Genomic DNA, 19,553 nt, shown 5'->3' with positions numbered 1-19,553 from the left:
AGAAGGGCTGGTTTCATGTGGAATCCCCTCTTTATGTCCTGTTCTGTGCTTGGACCTCCTATCTATGATAAATGAGACTTTACGCTGACTAAAGACACAGAAATGAAATATATATGACCTCTCAATGTCCCTTCTCTCTCTATGATTCTTCGGAAATGAACATGATCACATGTTGAGAGGGAAATATGGTCTTTTTTTTTTTTTTACAGGGGCACAATAAAGACATAGAACCGGTGGTAAAATGAATCCAGGTCCCCCACTTCATTTTTCAGACTCCCTGAGGGAGGGAGGAACCATCATGCTTACTTCTGGTTCGGTCACACTCCCAGACTTCCTGAACTGTTAACTGCTATTTTAATGTTGTTTGGAAACATGAGTTTAAGGATGTGGGAGAAAGGGTTTTTCCTGCAATTAAACAAGCACAGCTGCATCCGTAATCATAATCGTGGAGTCTGTGGGAGGGAGGAAGCTTAGAACTTTTCAGTAAAGCTGTTGTCATGGTTACAGTTTGGGGCCGGTAAAGGACAACAGGCAGATGGGCACAATATAGAATGCATTTGCTCTTATGCTTTCTCATCTAATCCATTCAATATGGTTCAATGGAAAGAATGCTCGGTTTGTAATCAGAGGACTTGGATTTGGTTCCGGGGTCTGTTACTTATTACCTCTATGACTTTGGAGAACTGGGATTCAGTTTGTCCCTCTATAAAATGGGAAGACTGGAGTAGATGACCTCTGAGTTTCCTTCTAGCTCTAAAGATATCCTAAATCCGACTGTTGGTGGGTATGATGAAAAGTATGCAGATACCACATAGGTCCCAGATTTCCAGCTTTATTTTATTAGCTGTGTAAAATTAGAACATGATTAGGCAGAAGGTTTTTTGGTTTTCTTTGGCTTAGTTTACTTTGGTTTGGTTTGGAGGGTTTTTTCCTTTTTTGTTTTGTTTTGTTTTGTTTTTGCTGTTCTAGAGTCCTGAAACAGTCTTATTTCAAGATCTTGGAACCATTTGATTTGATCAATGAGTAGAAAGAAGCAGATTTCAGCTTCCTTCCAAGGGGCAGCGAGGTGCTGTGATCATAAAGCTTTGGACTTGGAGTCAGGAAAACCTGAGTTCAAATGTGATCTGAGACACTTACTACCTGTGTGACCTTTAGCAAGTCATTTAGCTTCTGTCTCCCTCAGCTTCCTCAATGAAAAATCGGGATAATAATAGCACCTACTTCCCAGGGTTATGATAATATGGGACAATATTTATAAAGTGCCTGGCACAAAGTAGGAGCTTACTAAATGTCTTTACTAAATTTACTAAAATTTTAAAAGAATTTCTAACAATTAGAGAAATCTCTAGTTGGAAGGAGCTATCTCAGAAGACAGTGAGGTTTACCCTCCTTGATGTCTTCAAGCAAAGGCTGGATGACCACATGCCAGGTATTTTTATAAAGGGGATTCTTATTCAAGTATGAGTTGGATTAGCTCTTCCAACTCAGAGATTTTGTAAGCCTTTGTGTTAGTATCATAACACACACACACACACACACACACACACACACACACACACACACACACACAAACCTTTTATCTTACAATAACCACCATTGCCAAAGAATTGTTCAGCATCTCATTCAGTAGCTTAGTCACTGATATCTTCAAAACTTCCCTGAAATCTCTTTTCCCTTAGTGTGAGCTTCTTGAGAACAGGGACTGTTTGACGGATTTTGATGTGCTTGTTTTTGTTTTTGTTTTTCCTTTCTTTGTATTTTGGGAGCTCAGCACCCTGCCAAGGCTTAATAAATGCAAACTGATGGACTGACTGACAGGAAGGACTGAGGATAGCTAGAAGCCTGGGCTGTGGTCCTTCTTGACCACCAGAGGGCTCTCTTCACATGAGCAATAATAAGAGAGGAAACCAATAAACAGGACAACCTTTCCTGAAGACTGTTGTTCTTCAGTGAGTTTTCTGTACCATTATAGGTGTTCCAAAATAGCTACCTTCATGTCTTGATCAGGTTATTTTTCCTTAATTAAATTCATCTGTTAAAAATCCTAGAGGAAAGGGCTGTCTATAGTCAAATGCAACAAGGAATAATAATAACACTGACATTTATATTACTTTTTATATATGTTATCTCATCTGAGTCTTATAAAAACCCTAACCATGGGTGTCACTTAACCCTGTTTGCCTCAGTTTCTTCATCTGTAAAATGAACTAGAGAAGGAAATGACAAATCACTTCAGTATCTCTGCTAAGAAAACCCCAAATGGGGGCATGAAGAGTCAGACATGACTGAAAAATAACTGAACACCAACAAAAAGGTTAATACCACAAGTATTATTATTCTCAACATACAGATGGGGTAACTGAGCCTCAGACAATCGACATGACTTTCCCACAGTCACATGCCAAGTAAGTAAGAGATTAGGGATTTAGACCCAGGTCTTCTCAATTCCAAGACCATCACACTCCACACGGCTTCTGCAACAATGATGGTGTCTAAGTCAATGTCATGTGAATTTGCACTATGACAGCATGCGGTCCAGATTATTATGACCTAAGCCTTCACTTGTTTCTTAAAGATGATTTTTATTTATCCCCATATTACTAAAATTTTCAAATCTTTCCATTCCACTTTGCCTAATTTGGGTATCTTCAGGAATTTGTCTAAACACCATAGAATCCTAAAGTATCTGTGTGTTTGAATGCAGGTAATTAGTCCAAAGTAGCATATTATTCTCGAGGAGATAAGAAAGTCTCCTTATGACTAATTGTAGCCTGTCCTGCTATAATGGTTAGATAGTCAGAATATTCAATGAATTCAGTCCTAAGACTTGTCTCAGTAAACAATATTTAAAGAGAAGAGAGCACCAAATTTGTAATCAGAATACCTCAGTTTGAATTATGACTGGTACTTATTATGAGTGTGACATTGAGCAAGTCACAATCTCTTTGGACTTCAGTTTTCTAATATGTAAAATAAAGGGGTTGTTTGTTGTACTAACTGGATTTGGAGTCAGAGAAACTAAGTTTAAATTCCTCACTTAATGACCCCTGTCACTATGGACAAGATACTCTATTGGTTTCCTCAACTGTAAAAATAAGGGGGTTGGACTAGATAATTATGCTTTCTTCCAGCTCTAACCCTATGCAATTACAAAAGAGTTGGACTAAATGACCTTCTTTTTTTGTTTTTGTTTTTTTGTTTTGTTTTTGTGGGGCAATGGGGGTTAAGTGACTTGCCCAGGGTCACACTGCTAGTACGTGTCAAGTTTCTGAGGCCGGATTTGAACTCAGGTCCTCCTGCATCCAAGGCCAGTGCTTTATCCACCGCACCACCTAGTTGCCCTCTAAATGACCTTCTTTCCAGCCAAGGTTGTGCTGGTAGATGTTTAACAACTAGCTGGAAAGGAAAGAGAGGGAGGATGTATGAACCACGATTTAAAATTTAATCTACATTATTTACATTTTTTCCATCACTTTCTTACCTGTAGGCCGAACAATAAATCAAGCCCTGATTTTTAGCATTTGCCAGTTTCTGATCTGTAAATGCTCACAGCGAAAATTTACCTGTCAGCTCCTTAGTATAATCCATCTTCAAAAGACCCCAGATTTGGGGGTCAAAGCTATAATCTGATCAATCTCTTAAATTCCATATAGCTCTTGATCCAGTGATCATGTGTCTATTGATGTAGCATCCCTATACAGTAAGAGTTGGTGCTTATCTGTCTCTTCCACAGATCAGGAAAACCTCCTTCACCTATACATATGCTTGGACACAAGCAAATCTGGTTACAGGAGGTAAAAAGTAATTTATACCTTATTTTCTCTTCCTTTGTATATTTATCTATCTGCAAGTATTCATGTACACACTACTTTCTTCTTGAGCTAAACGTAAGGTAAGCACTTCTCTTGTCTTAATGTGTTTTCCTAATTAGCTTTAACATCAAAACCAGCTGCTCCTGCGGTGGTTTTTACTTTTATAAAGCATTAGAAGATTAATTGACTCATTATGTGGAAACATTAAGATGTACATTTAGGGGGAGCTTTTTATTTAACTTGGGTTATAAATTGCATCTCGTTTTCTTTATTTATGTTTTCCCCATTCTTCTCGTCTTCCAACCAAAGACTTTTTTTATGAGTCTTATGGATGTGAGATTTATTTCCTTTGCTTCTTTGAATTGAAATCAATTACAGCATATGGAACTTCTGGCAGCTGAGTCTCTGCAATTAAAAGCACCAGTTATATCAGCGACTTCTGTGATCCTCCTACTAAAACTGGTCTGGGGAGTTCAGAGCCTCAGACTGTACTGCTGCCTGTCATTACCCAGCTGTATGACTCTGTACAGGTTTCCTAACCTCTCCACGACTTGGCTTGCTCACGTTTAAGAGGAAGCTTCTTTATGAGGTTGTTGTGAAGACCATTCTGGGTTAGGTCCATCCCCTGGTAATTTAGGTTTGCTTGTGGAACAAAATGAGTTTGTTGTTTGTTGTTGTTCAATCATGTCTGACTCTTTATGACCCCATTTGGCATTTTTTTTTTTTTGGCAAAGACACTGAAGTGTTCTGCTATTTCTTTCTGAAGCTCATTTTCCAGATGAGGAAACTGAGGCAAACAGAGTAAGTGACTTGCCCAAGGTCACACAGCTAGTGTCAGAAGCTGAATTTGAACTCGTCTCCCTAACTTCAGGCCTGCATTCTATCCATTGCACTCCCTAGCTGTCCAGCACAAAATGAGATACTTGTAGATTATTCAGTCATTAATGAAAGGATGTTTACTTGATTTATTCAACAAGGATAGGGATTGAGGAAACACTTGGATAATTTAGTTGAGGAAACACTTAGATAATTTAGTGGAGCATTTTCATTCATTTTCCAACCCAGTAGGCTAGACTGAGGAGTTGGAAACTTTTCAATCCCCTTATGCCACTTACAGGTTCTCCCTCTAACACTATCATTTAGTAACCTCTCCTCCTTTGAGGTTCACACAATCCATAGCTCCCACTTATCCAAAATTCTGGTAGCTGCTATCTCCCTACTTCAAGAATTCTTCCCTTATTTTCTCAGTGAGTACAATGCCTGGCTCACAGTCTTTTTATCCTTCTCAGTTCCTACCCTCATATTAGAAATTTCAACATACATATTGATAATCCCTCAAACATCCTAATCTGCCAGTTCCACCACTTTCTCATTTCTCATTACATTACTCCTCCATTCCACCTCAGCCACACACAAATATGGTCATACCCTTGATCTTGCCATCACTCACAAATGCATCATTTCCATGCTCATGAACTTTGAAATTCTCTTATCTTATCAAAATCTATTAGCAGTACATATATCTCATTGCCTTACAATCCCAAATCCCATTCTTCATTCACACTATGACCTTCAGGTCCTTAACTCCTCAGTTTTTTCCCATCACCCCTGAACTAGCTACTCTTGTCTCCCTTTCCCAAATTGAACCCAAGGTGGACCCGTTCAACTCCACACTTTCTTCTCCTCTCCAGTCCTTTGCCCCCTTGTACCACCAATCTCATCCTACTAAACTTCAGCCTTGGGTCACTCCAACCACCTGATGCCTTCATTACTTCATATGTACTACTTCTGAACTAAGTTGGAGAAGATCATGAAACCAAGTTGACTGAATCCACTGCAAATTGATGTTACATATTCTCAACTTGGTCTTCACTGCTGTAAGGCAATCTTTTTATACTTCCTATTAGCCCATTCACCTTTCCACTCATCACAGCAGCTCTTACATCCTTTTCCTCCCTCCTTATACCTCAGATGATCCCCCCTGACCCCAATCTTTTCACTTGAGAATCTTGGCTTATATTTTACTGGAAAAATTTGAGGCCAGTTGCCAAAAGCTCCCTTGTATACCCTCCTACTCATGTCTCGTCACTCTTTTGTCTTCCGCCACTATCTCTTCCTTCACCCATGTCTCACATAATGAAGTAGTCCTTCTTGCCAAAGGAAAATTCCTTCTACATGCATAAGTGATTCCTTCCTATCCCATCTTCTCAAGCAGATCTGTCATCCACACTTTTTCACTTTTCTCCAATCTCTCCTTGTTTACTAGCTGTTTCTCTACTGCCCATGTCTCCACAATCTTCAAAAAACTCTCACTCCATCTACCCCTACTAGCTATCATCTCATATCTTTTCACCTTTTGGTGGCTAAATTCTTTGAGAATGCTGTCTATACTAGATGCCTCCACTTCATTTCTTCTCAGTATCTTCTTAAATCTCTGTAGTCTAGTTTCCAAGCCATCATTCAACCAAAACTACTCTTTCCAAAATTATTAACAATCTCTTAATTTCCAAATCTCAGTCTTTATATTTCTTTTTTTTTTTTTTTTGGACAGGGCAATGAGAGTTAAGTGACTTACCCAAGGTCACACAGCTAGTTAAGTGTCAAGTGTCTGAGGCTGGATTTGAACTCAGGTTCTCCTGAATCCAAGGCCAGTGCTTTATCCACTGCGCCACCTAGCTGCCCCCAGTCTTTATATTTCTTGATTATATTTCTTGATTTCTCTGCAGCCTTCGACATTGCCTTATTTATCTTAGTTATGGCTTCAGCTGTAAATAAGATAAATAGATAAATAAGGTAATAATAAGTAGACAAATAAGAATTCTGGTGTCTGGCGAAAATCCAGTTTCCTTGGTTCAAGAGATGACTATGTGCGTTGCTCATGCCACATCAATCAGAAGAGCAAACCTCACCAAGTTGATATCAGTCAGACCTGGAATCTGCATACCTGTAATCTACCAGCTGGAAGAACACCTTGGTTTTTCTCCCCAATCCACTCTCCTTGAGTTTTTCTACTGCTGGACAAACTCAATCACTCCCCCTGTACTCCAGATTCCTTTGACACTGTCCAATTTGCTGTGGTAACACCCATCCCAAGGCTCGACTTATGAAGAGCCGGAGAGAAGCTTGTTACTGTATGCAAAAGAGTAACTCCCAAAGCTACTATCAGGAGCCAGGAGAAATTGATCACTGAGCTCTGGTTTTATCATAAAGGAGCAGAGTCAGTTAAGGCTCTGAAGCTATTCTGGGAGTTTTCCTCTAGTTCTCTGTCAGTCCTGGTAGAAAGGGCTTGGATTTGCAGATGGTGGATGGATGAAAGTAATGGATTTTTTTTTCCAGCTGGACAGAACAAAAGGAACCATGTCCTTTATAACTCTGGTTAGGAGCTTCAGCAAAGAGCACTTTGTATTGAAAATGACTTTCACACACAAAGAGGAGACTTGCCTGAATAGAGAGAAAGCTGACCTCAAAATCAAATCCTGCCACTGACACACACTGGCAGTATGACCCTGGGAAAGTCACTTAACCTCCTTTGAGTGCTCTAGGGCTGACCAACTCTCTAATATTTTAAGTTGCTGAGAAGGTGCTGTCCTACATTGATTTATATCAATGAAATCACGGGCCTAGTTCTTGTCCCCTTTATATCCTCCCCCACCATCCCCAGCCAATCCCCCTAACAAAGCATGATTTATAAGGTGAATAGGGGCTATGGATTTCTGAGCAAAATCTTTAGAGAGTTCAATATAAATTTGACTTGAGATGGTAATTTAGGAATTTTCAAATTAGTTTTAAGAGCTTCTCCTTCAAAAGATGGTAACACTTCATTGTGAAATGTGTGTGGATACACTTGTCTACACATATACATTCATGTGTGCATCTGTATGTGTATAAGCATATCCACACATGCATGCATGTGAGTATGGGAATGTTCCTTAAAATGTCCTATTGTCAGTAAAAAACTACTAGAACAAAAGTTAAAAAAAAATGCTTTTACTTTCCTACTCCAGGGCCAGGCCTGAGTAGGAACCCCACCCACAATTGAAAAGTGGTTTAGAAAACAACAATGCAATGTCCCTGTTAGTCTGACTCTTGATACCCATAGCTAACTTGACTGAAATGTCCATGGTGAAATATTTGATAAGCTCTGGATTATTTTATGAATGTTTAAAAACAAATTCCATCTATGGCAAAGGATGAGTTTTGACCAGAAGTTACCATCCCTGTGCCATTAAAGCAAGGACTTGGTCCCTTTCTGGCTGGGAATATAGAAGTCAGTTGGCAGGAAACAGAGAAACCTGGAGGAGGAAGGATTGAGGGTGTGGGGGAGTAGGGAGGATATAGGGGGAGGGAAGAAGGGCAGAGAGGGGAGAACGGGTGATTGACAAGAACAACAGTTCTTGTGAACCACTGTTCAGGGAAAAGGGAACTGGATTTGAAGTTGGAGAACCCAAAGTCAAATCCTGCCTGCCCCTTCTGTCTTTATGACCCTAGCAAGTAAATAGCCATTCTAAGCTCGTTTCCTCATCTACAAAATGAAGGCTATGGACTAGCTTCACTCTCTGGGCTCTTCCAGCTCTCATCCTATGAGTATTGTTGTATGGTTTTCCCTCCCCTACTGAATATTTATCAACAGAGGATGTAAGACCGGGATGATGACATCTATGCCGTTAACTTGATAGCAGCCTGGACTTGGGAAAAGCTCCAGCACAGGGCAGAGGAGGGACCTCGATGCATGCTTTCTTGATACAAGTCAGTGTCCTGGAACTAAGCTCTAGATAACCCCCGCCCCACCCCAGCCCTGGTTGGGCTTTTGCTTATAGTTCTAAAATTCCACAATTCTTGATTTCACTATTTTTCTGTGCCCCAGTGTCTTGTCCATTCATTATTATTATTATTATTTTGGTGAGGCAGTTGGGGTTAAGTGACTTGCCCAGGGTCACACAGCTAGTAAGTGTCAAGTGTCTGAGGCCGGATTTGAAGTCAGGTCCTCCTGACTCCAGGGCCGGTGCTCTATCCACTGCGCCACCTAACTGCCCCATTGTCCATTCATTATTTATAAGACCACTGCACAAATGGCTACATGCAGGAGGAATTTGCATTCGGGCATGGAATCCCAAGGGTACAGGACTGAGGAAAAGAGAGTAGCTTTGGGGAATAATAACTTGCATTTTGCCATGGCACTTTAAAGTTAGCAAAGCATTTATTTTACATAATATGCCATTTAATCCTCATAACAACCCTCTGAGATAGGCACTATTATTATTCCCATTTTATGCAAAGAAAGGTTAAGGGACTTGCCAGAATAGTATGGGCAGCTGAGTGGTGCAGTGGATAGAGCACCAGGCCTGGAATCAGGAAGACCTGAGTTCAAATATTACATCAGACACTTATTAGCTGTGTGACCCTGGCTGGGTAAGTCACTTAACCCCAGTTGCCTTATATATCCCAGGCCATCTCCAGTCATCCCCATAGCTATCTTGCTACTGGACCCAGATGGTTCTGGAAGAGAGAGCGCGGTTGGTGACATTGCACAGACTTCTGTTATGTAAATCCAATTCACTGCAAGTCATGACATCATGCAGATGTCAAGAATGGAGGACAAGCAGCAACAATGTGGAAATATGTTTAGCATGATTGTAATGTATAACTTATATCAGATTGTTTTCTGGCTTTGGGAGGGGGGAGGGAAGGGAGGGAAGGAAAAAAATTTGGAACTCAAAATCTTACAAAAATGAATGTTGAAAACTATCTTTACATGTAATTGGAAAAAATACTATTATATATAAACAGATAGATAAAAAAGGAAGACACACCTACATTGCTCAATATTTTGCTCTGTCATCTTGTTAATTGCTATAAAAGACCTTGTCAGCCCTCACTCAAAATTTTTGATTATTGAGAGGCCATAGACTCAATTTATTAGTCACTGCTGATCTAACTAATAAATTGATCATGCTTGGAACTTTGTCTCTCAGTTTACCTTAATTTTCAAATGTAACATTACAATTTCTAATAACTGTTAATAAGCCAGACTTTTTTTTGAGGGGCAATGAGGGTTAAGTGACTTGCCCAGAGTCACACAGCCAATAAGTATCTGATGTAAGATTTGAACTCAGGTCTTCCTGACTCCAGGGTCAGTCCTTTATCCACTGTGTCACCTATCTGCCTCTAATAAGCTAGACTTGTAAGGCTTTCAATCACCCCTTTATGAATGAACAAAAGAAAAATAATTCATTAAACACTATGAGCAAAGCACTGAGGATATGCATGGAACAAGAGCCCCTGTTCTCCAAGAGCTCACACTCTAATTAACAGAAACATTTTTTTTAAAATTCTGCAGCAATATAGAAAGTCCCAGAAGTCCTAAGGGTTCAAAAACATGGTGGATGGCAAGGCCCAGATGTCCTCAGTTTACATCAATCCTAAGGTTACATCAGCAGATTAGGTATTGTTGTTATCATTTGTCCTTCATTCTCCAAGAGGTCCATGACAGATGTCATGACTTGTAATGAATTGGATTTAAGTGAGGAAGGAATGTGCAAAGTCACCACCCTCACTCTCTCCTCTGGAGCCATCTGGGTCCAGTGGAAAGATATATTATCAGGATGACTGGAGATGGCCTGGGGTGTTTTAAGGCAATTGATGTTAGGTGACTTGCCCAGGGTCACGCAGCTAGTAAGTGTCTGAGGTCAGATTTTAACTCAGGTAGCATAGTAGATACTGATGCTGACAGAAGCATGCAGATGATAAAGTCTCAGAGGACTTAAGGAGTCAGTGGCAGGGCACATGACAGGATCTAGTGGGGCTCCCCATCTCACAGGAAGAAACAGAAAATGACTCCCATCTCATCTGTGTTATGTGAGCCAACAATCAGTCTGGATAGGTTCTGGGTAACCTGGGCTGGAGTAGGGTTCTCGCAGTGCTGTTATATCTTTCCTCTGCCTAGCCATACAGGATGGGTTCTGGGATAGCCCAAAAGTTGAGGGACAGGACCAAGGGGAATCAACATTTACTAAGATCCCTGCCATATATGCTAGGTTGGGGTGGGGTATACCCAACAAGGCAATCAAAATGTCTTTGAGACTTGATTGGTCCAGGAAACTAAGGTTCTGCCATTGTCCTAGTCACATAAATACAAAAACTCAGTGCAGAAGTTGAGGGACCTTAATTTTGATCCACACATGCTCAGGTGTACCATTATACAACCTGGTACCCACTGTCTAACAAGACCTTGGCAAATGAGCAGGTAGAAGAACTGAGCCCAACCAACCAAATTAAAGCTATATCCTTGAAGAATTTCTTTTCCCATGCTATTGTTAAGTATAATTTCTTTTGTTAAATATTAGATCATCTTGGAGTCTCTTTCCATTCCAATCTCAAATCTGAACAACCAGACCTTCCTGAGTTGGGCCTGACCCAGAATACCCCTGAAACAGAGTGTTGGCCAAGAAACATATGAAAATGTGCCTGCCCAGCTAACCTCAATGGATATTTCAATGGCTATCACCAAACTAGTGATTGACAAGTGGAAACTAGGGCTGGGACATTTTAGGAAAGTCGTGATATCCTATATTTCCTTTAACTTTCTTTGGGCAGAATTATAGGATCAAGGAATCAGAGAGTTTGGGCTAAAAAGAAACTAGCCCTTTCCCCCTCATACTACAAAAGAGGAAACTGAGACTTAGAGAGATGAAGCATTTTGTCCACTTTTAATAAGGAGCAGAATCATGATTGGTCATGTGACTTCAAATCTCTTTCCTCTACATCATGTTGAGTAAATCTGTGATAATGAAACCCATCCCAAGCTTTGAATTGAGGGAAAAGAAGAATCTCAGATACCTCCAGGCCCCCATTCCTAGGGGATAATCCCTTATTTCTTATCACATTGGCAACAGACAACAGTTTCCATCACAGAAGGGTTAGTCAGATTTATTTACAATGGAAAAACCCAGTGTCTCAATTGGAGGATCTTAAATTCAACAAATTCAAAACTTAACTCATTATCCCCCAAACCCTCCATTGTTGTTCAGTCATTTCAGTTGTGTCCAACTCTTCATGAGCCCATTTGGGGTTTTCTTGGCAAAGATACTGAGTTGTTTATCATTTCCTTCTTCAGCTCATTTTACAGATGAGGAAACTGAGAAAAACAGGGTGAAGTGACCTGCTCAGGATCACACAGCTACTAATGTCTGAGGCTGGATTTCAACTCAGGTCTTCCTAATTTCAGGCTCCACACTTTATCTACTGTACCACATATCTGCTCCTGCTCCTAAATTCCCTGTTTCCATTGCAAATATCACTATCCTTTTCAGTCATGCTGCTTCATAACCTTGGAGCTGTCCTCAGTTCTTGACTCTCCCTTTCCCTCATATTCAATAAGATGCCAAGTTGTATCAATTCTACCTCTACAATACCTGTTGAATCTGAACCCTCTTTCCATCTACACCACAACCATCCTAGTTCAGATATCCTTCCCCTCTTTCCTGGACTGTCGCAATAGCCTCCTATTTGTTTCCCTGACTCTAGTGTCTACTTTCTCCAATCCATCCTCCTCACAGTTACCAAATTGAGATTCATAAAGCACAAATCTGAATATATCACATGACTGCTTGTGACTCCCTCTTACATCTAAGATGAAATACAAGTATCTCTGTTTAGCATTTAAAGACCTGGTTACAGTCTACATTTCCAAGCCGATTATATACTACTCCGCTCTGTTGCCTCTATTTCCCAACCAAGTTAGTCTACCAGATGTTTGCCATGAATAAAATCTCACTTTGATGCCTCCATCTCCATGCCTGGGTATAACGTAGTCCCTCCCTTCTTCCTAACTTCTTTCAAGACTCAGCTTAAGTGCTAGACCCTATTCTACTCTTCCCATTGCTGACGCCATCCTCCTGAACCCCCAAACTGTTTTGTGTTTACTTTGTTTCTTTTGCAAGGACAATTCTTTCACTGCATTGCAGGGGCACCAGTACCAGTGGGTATAGATGTCCAGATTGAAAGTATTGACAGCATTTCAGAAGTTGACATGGTGAGTATTATGATTTCATATGAATACTTTCACAAAAAAGATGAACACAGAATAACATTCAAGTCACTGATACAGAAAGCATTCATTTAAAGCATTTTCTTACATTCTGACACATGTTTTTCACATTCATTATAAGGTTGCCCTGCCTTTATACTATCATCCTTCTTCCTGTCTGTGAGCATCACTCCAATTCCTTTCCTATACCCCTTCTCCCCCCACAATTCATTTAATTATATCAATTAATTCATAAGACCATAGGCTTAGTGCAGGAACTTTAGAAATCAGGCAATCCAAGCCTCTCATTTTACAAATGTGGGAACCAAGCCCATGAAAACAATATGTCCCAAATTAGACTTGATACTAATCAATATTAGAGTTAAGATCTCTGGACTCCCTGTCCAGAGTTATTCTGATGTTTTTTTTTAATAAAGTGCTTTGTTTTTCCTTATTATCCCATGCTTTTATCTTAATTGTACTATTTCAGCTGGTTTACTATATTTTAAGTAACATTTTCTGTTAGAGAACAAAACTAGAAGGAATGAAAGGAAGTTGGGAAACAGATTTTAACTTGATTTTAAGAATTCTCTAACAGAGCTCTCCCAAAATAGAAGAGGTTTCCTCTCAAGGTAGCGATCTCTTCATCATTAGAGGTGTTAAAGCAGAAGCTTGATCACCATTTATCAGGGTTATTGTAAAGAGAATCCAAGTGTTAGTAGTAGTATCAGATGACCTCTGAAGCCCCTTACGATTCTGAAGTTCCAAGATTCAAAATTCTTCTTACTTTTTTTGTTCTTTAATTTATTAATTCTAGTAGTCCTTAGTTATCTCTTTTATAGAGTTGCTATCTCAACTTTTTTTTTTGTGGGGCAATGGGGGTTAAGTGACTTGCCCAGGGTCACACAGCTAGTAAGTGTCAAGTGTCTGAGGCCAGATTTGAACTCAGGTACTCCTGAATCCAGGGCCGGTGCTTTATCCACTGTGCCACCTAGCCGCCCCTACTATCTCAACCTTTTGTCTAGCTTTCTCCAGGTTTTATAGGAGCCATTCTGGGTGATGATACCATCAGAACTAGATGTTAGATTGGTCAACTTGACAGCTAAGTCAAGGATAGATTGGAGTGGGAAGAGACTTGATGCTGGGAGTCCAAGAAGAAGGCTTTGGTAGTAGTCCAGTTGTGAGGGCCTGTACCAAAGTAGTTGCAGTGGACTCAGAGGAGAAAAGGGGATGGATGTATATAAGAAATGTAGAAAATTGTATACAGGACTTGACAACTAATTGGATAAGAAGGATGGGATGAGAGAGTGAGGAGTAGAGGGTGACTACTGGATCTGGGACCTGAGTTACTGAAAAGAAGGAAGGAAACAAGCACTCATTAAACACCAGCTGTGTGCCAGGCACCATGCTAAGCACTATGCAAATATCATCTCATTTGATCCTCACAACAACATGGGAGGTAGTTTTTATTGCTGTCCCCCTTTTACAATTGAGAAATTAAGGCAGATGCGTGTTAAGTGATCTGTCCAGGGTCACACATCTAGTAAGTGTTTGAGGCTAGATTTGAACTCCAGTCCTCCTGACTCCAAGCCTGGCTCTCTATTCACTGTGCCACCTAACTGCCAAGGTAGTACTCTTGATAGTAATAGTGCAGTTAGGAAGAGAAAAGGGTTTGGGGGCAGGGGAATGATGAGTTCAGTTTTGGGCAGCTGGGTTAAAGATGTCTATGGGGTATTCAGGTCAAGATGTGTAACAGGCAGTTGAAGATTTAATACTAGAGGCTGAAAGAGAAATTAGGGCTGGATACCCCAGATGTTTATATAGACTATTTGTGCTCAACCTGTGATAAAGCATTCCAAGCTCATATTTGTCTGATCAGCCAAAGTTGGACACACTGTAACTTGACCAACATAGTAATATCATTTTTGTTCTTCTTGACAATGAAGTACAACAACTACCCAGGCTGGACAAGTAGATCTGAGAATCATCTGCATATGTGTGTGTATGCTTATTAATTAATTATGCCATTATTAATTTACTAATAATTATATGTATTGTAAAATATAAAATAGACAGTTTTTATTGTTCAGTCATTTTTCATTTGTGTCTAATACTTTATACCCCATTTGGGATTTTCTTGCCAAAGATACTGGGGTGATTTACCATTTCCTTCTGCAGCTTATTTTACAGATGAGGAAACTGAGGCAAACAGGGTTAAGTGACTTGCCCAGGGTCACTCAGATAGGAAGTATCTGAGGCTGGATTTGAACTCAGAAAGATGATTATTCCTGACTCAAGGCTTGGCACTCTATCTACTGGGCCACCTAACTGCCTCAAATAAATAATAAAAAGGATGAAAAAAGATAAAATAATATTTAATCTTAGAGTCAATAAGAAGCCATTGGAGTTTATTGTGTGAGGGAGTAACATCATTGAACCTTTGATTCAGGAAAATCACTTTGGCAGCTTCAAGGAGGATAGATTGGAGGAATGAGAAAGATGATAGGATCACAAATAGGGAGACTTTTGAAATAGTCCAGGAAAGAAAAGAGAACCTTAGATAAAATGGTGGCTGTATAAATGGATAGTAGGGTGGGAAAACAAGAGATGGCAAAAAAACAAGACATGGAGTGGAAATTTGAAACTAATTAGATTGTGTGTGTGTGTGTGTGTGTGTGTGTGTGTGTGTGTGTGTGTGTGTGTGTGTGTGTAGTGAGGGAGAGCAAGGAACATTTCTGCCAACTGTTTCAAGTTCCAGGATTGAGGTTGGATTATAATTGTCCTGAGGGGCTAACACCCAGAAACCAGTGGTGAGAGAGTGGAGCATAGAGTAGTGTTGAGCAATTATAGCTGAAGAGTGATATACTTGGGTTGGAGACAAGCCTAAGGTGGGCTATTGCATGGAGGATGCCATGCAACCCATCTTCCCACACTCCAGTTAATTGATCACACACCCATGAGAGGCAATGCCACGACCCCCCACTTTGAAGATAACTGACATAGAGTAATTGGATTTTTCCCTACTACTGTTCTATTAATTTAATAAAATCCCTTCATAGCTTTCTATCTTCCATTTTTCACCTCTTATACTATACTTCTTATTAATGAGTATTTTGAGGTGGTTCTAAATAATTTCTATTTCTTTTAGGTTTTTTTCCTATCTTTTTTCTCATCCAGTTCAATTCAATTCACATTTATTAAATGCTCACTATGCACAAAGGCACTTTTCTAGATTTAAAAAGACAAAGATAATTGCTTAGCAGTGCCTGCAACATATAAAAAGTACACTGTATAAATGCTAGGTATTATTATTTTTGTTATATATAACAGTCCTTGCCTCCAAGGAACTTTCAATTTAATAGAGAAGAATAACTATACATAAATAAGTACAGCTTGAAATAAGCTTAAAATATAGCTAGAATAAGATAAACATAAAAAGTGCTATAAGAAATTTGAGGAGAGAGATCTATCTGCTAGCAGAAAATGGGAGAAAGGGGAGAGTGAGAGAGAATGAGATCAAGAGGATATTCAGAGACAGTGACAGAGATAGAAAGATAGACAAAAAGAAAATATGGCACCTGGGTTGAACCTGGAAGAAAGATTTCAACAGATATGTGGATGGAAGTACATTTCATGCATCAGGGAAGATCCATTACATAGAGCCTGACAGACAATAGGTACTTAACAAATGCTAGTTGATTGACTCACTTGAGGAAGGACAATATAGGAGATGTCTGAGTAACAATTTCAGTCCAGATGTACTGAAACATAGAGTGAAGGAAGTGGAGTAAAGTAAAATAAGGGTGGAAAGATATGTTGGAGTCAGACAGGAGAGGGTTAGAGTTAAGTAAGAGTTTGCATTTTATCCTCTAAGTAAGTAACAGGGAGTCACTGAAAGTTTTTGAGCAGAGGAATGAGATGGTCAAACCCGTGCATTTGGAAGATTATGTCGGCTCTGTGAAAGATGGACCGAAGGCAGGGAGGTATGTTAGCATGCAATTAGGATCAAATGAGATAATTATGTGTAAAGCACTTAGCACCATCCCTAGCATGTAGCAGGTGCCATATAAATGTTTATTCAGTTCCCCTTCTCTTCCCCAATTACCATAGTCCAGGTGAGAGGTAAAGGGACTATGAACCAAGGTGGGATTAAAAACAGCCAGATGAAAGAAACCTTAGAAAGTCAGTTTAGCCAGGACTTGGAAATCCATTGACTGGAAGGCAAGGGAAAGGGCAAAGAATCAAAGATGACTCTGATTTTTGAGACTCTCCTACTGAAAAGCAAGGTGGGGCTATCAAAGAGCAGCTAGGTGGTGCAGTGGATAGAGCACCCACCCTGGAGTCAGGAGTACCTGAGTTCAAATCTGGCCTCAGATACTTAACACTTACTAGCTTTGTGACCCTGGGCAAGTCACTTAACCCCAATTGCCTCACAAAAAAAAAAAAAAAAAGATAGGGCTATCAACGTGTAGCCCCTCCTACGGACTTCCACAGGCCAATGGGGTGGCTCTTTGGAAGAGGGAGTGTCTAGCATTTGGTAAAGAAGGGATGAGCTCTTGAGCAGCAGGAAGTTTAGGGTACAGGAGGAGTATGAGGCTGGTGGGGCCTACCCAGATCAGGAAACAGGATAGAAACTGTTCAGTGGATCAAAAAGTCAATTAGGTTGTCCCTGGCATGGCCAGTGTCATTCTGCTTAAGTCAGGTAGCGCAACTGCTGCAGGCCATTTGGAGAAAGGCACCAAGCTGGAGTAGTTTATAGGATGGTGGAGCACAGCAGCCAAGGGTAGCATCTCTCTCTTTTCTACATAAAGGGAGTTAGAAAAACCCAGCTAGGTCCTATTTACTATCCATTCCTGGTGGAGGTATCTTCTAAGCTTCCTTCTCTCTCTCTGTCCCTCTGTCTCTCTGTCTCCGTTTCTCTATCTCTGTCTGTCTTTCTGCCTCTCTCTGTCTCTCTCAGTTTCTCTGTCTCTCTCTCTTTCTCTCTTGTCTGTCTCTGTCTGTCTCTGTCTCTGTGTCTCTCTCTGTGTCTCTGTGTCTCTGTCTCTCTCTCTCTCCAAATTTCCCGATTGTCTGTAGGTATGTCCTTACTTGAGATCCGAATGAGCCTGCTTGAAGGACAGCTCAGAGAGTTTTTAAATTTCGCAATCTTTGCTAGGACCCTGCAATTCTATTATGGGACGTTAAGACCTCCCTGGAGGCAACTGAGTCACGGTTTAGTATTATGAACGATCCTATGATCTCCCAAGCAGAAAAGTAAAATGTGAACTCCAGGCTCACTTAGATTTCCCCCTGGAAAAAATGAGCCATTGGAGCAAGGCACCCCTAAGGGTAGTAGAAGGGCAGATCCCTGAAGCTAAACTTCTCGGGATGGACACGCTAAGTGAGGAATTGAGAAACCCATGTGATTCACAGTAATGCAGACAAAAATAGGGAAGTTAGGAAGTTGTGCAGGTTTAGGGCATTAGATATGTTTACATTTTGAAACAGAAAATATGGGGATTTGTTTTGTTTCACTCTTCATATGTGTTGCAAGAGCTTTGTTTTCCTTTCTTTTATAAAATGGGGGAAGGTGGAAAAGTGAGAGGGGAATGGAGGGCAGGGGTGTGTTGGTAAATGTTTGATGACTGGCTCTTGAAAAGAAAAGTTATACACAACACACTTCTTTTGTAAAAAACCATAAAAGTATTTTATTATTTTCCAGTTACATGTAAAGATAGTTTCAATATTTATTTTCATAAGATTTTTAGTTCCAAATTTTTCTTTCTCCCTCCCTTCCCTCCTCCCTCCCCAAGATAGAAAGCAATCCGATATAGGTTATATATGTAAAATCACATTAAACATATTTCTGCATTAGTCATATTGTGAAAGAAGAATCAGAACAAAGGGGAAAAACCTAAGAAAAAGAAAAGACAAAAACAAAAATAGAAACAGTATGGTTCAATCTGCATTCAGAATCTAGTGTTCTTTTTTCTGGATGTGGAGAACTCTTTCCATCATGAGTTCTTTGGAATTGTCTTGGATCATTGCACTGCTGAGAAGAGCTAAGTCTATCACAGTTGATCATCACCCAGTGTTGCTGTTACTGTGTACAATGTTCTGGTTCTGCTCACTTCACTCAGCATCAGTCAAAAAGTCTATTCTTTTTTCTGTTTAGAATTTTATTTTCCAAATTACATGTAAAAACAAATTTTTAAAACTTTGTGTTCCGACTTCTCTTCTTCCCTCTCTTCCCATCCCCCACCCACAACACACTTCTATGTTTCATTGTACTATGAATATTTTCTCCATTACTCTCTTAAATCTTGACAATAAACAAAACAATAAATAAAGCCCTTATTTGTAGCATTTACTAATTTCTAAGGTATAAGTTCCTCCACTGAACATTTAACAATCCGCTCTTTGGAACCAGTTTCAGCTAACTCCAGGGAAGGAAGGAAGGAAGGAAGGAAGGAAGGAAGGAAGGAAGGAAGGAAGGAAGGAAGGAAGGAAGGAAGGAAGGAAGGAAGGAAGGAAGGAAGGAAGGAAGGAAGGAAGCCCCTATTGATCCCTTACTATGTGCCAATCACAGAGCATTCAAATTATAATAAAAAAATTCCTTGAAACCAAAATTTGTTCACTGTTTTTTTTTCCCCCAAGGAATATCTAAAAGCAACTTTTGATAATTTCCTTGGAACACACAAGAGAAGTTGTAGAAAAGAGAACAGAATGCCAGA

General features: G+C 40.0%; 1 protein-coding gene across 1 annotated transcript in view; it reads left to right on the top strand.

Moving 5' to 3' along the window:
- The window catches only part of GABRR3 (gamma-aminobutyric acid type A receptor subunit rho3), a 72,246-nt gene that overhangs the window by 13,344 nt on the left and 39,349 nt on the right, over positions 1-19,553 (top strand). The window contains exon 4 of the mRNA XM_043993433.1: positions 12,776-12,843. Within this exon, the coding sequence (XP_043849368.1) occupies positions 12,776-12,843 (68 nt within the window). The remainder of the gene's footprint in view (positions 1-12,775; positions 12,844-19,553) is intronic.

This window comes from Dromiciops gliroides, chromosome 3, assembly GCF_019393635.1.
Source record: "Dromiciops gliroides isolate mDroGli1 chromosome 3, mDroGli1.pri, whole genome shotgun sequence".
NCBI classification, from domain to species: domain Eukaryota; kingdom Metazoa; phylum Chordata; class Mammalia; order Microbiotheria; family Microbiotheriidae; genus Dromiciops; species Dromiciops gliroides.
This window is presented reverse-complemented; position numbering and strand designations above follow the sequence as displayed.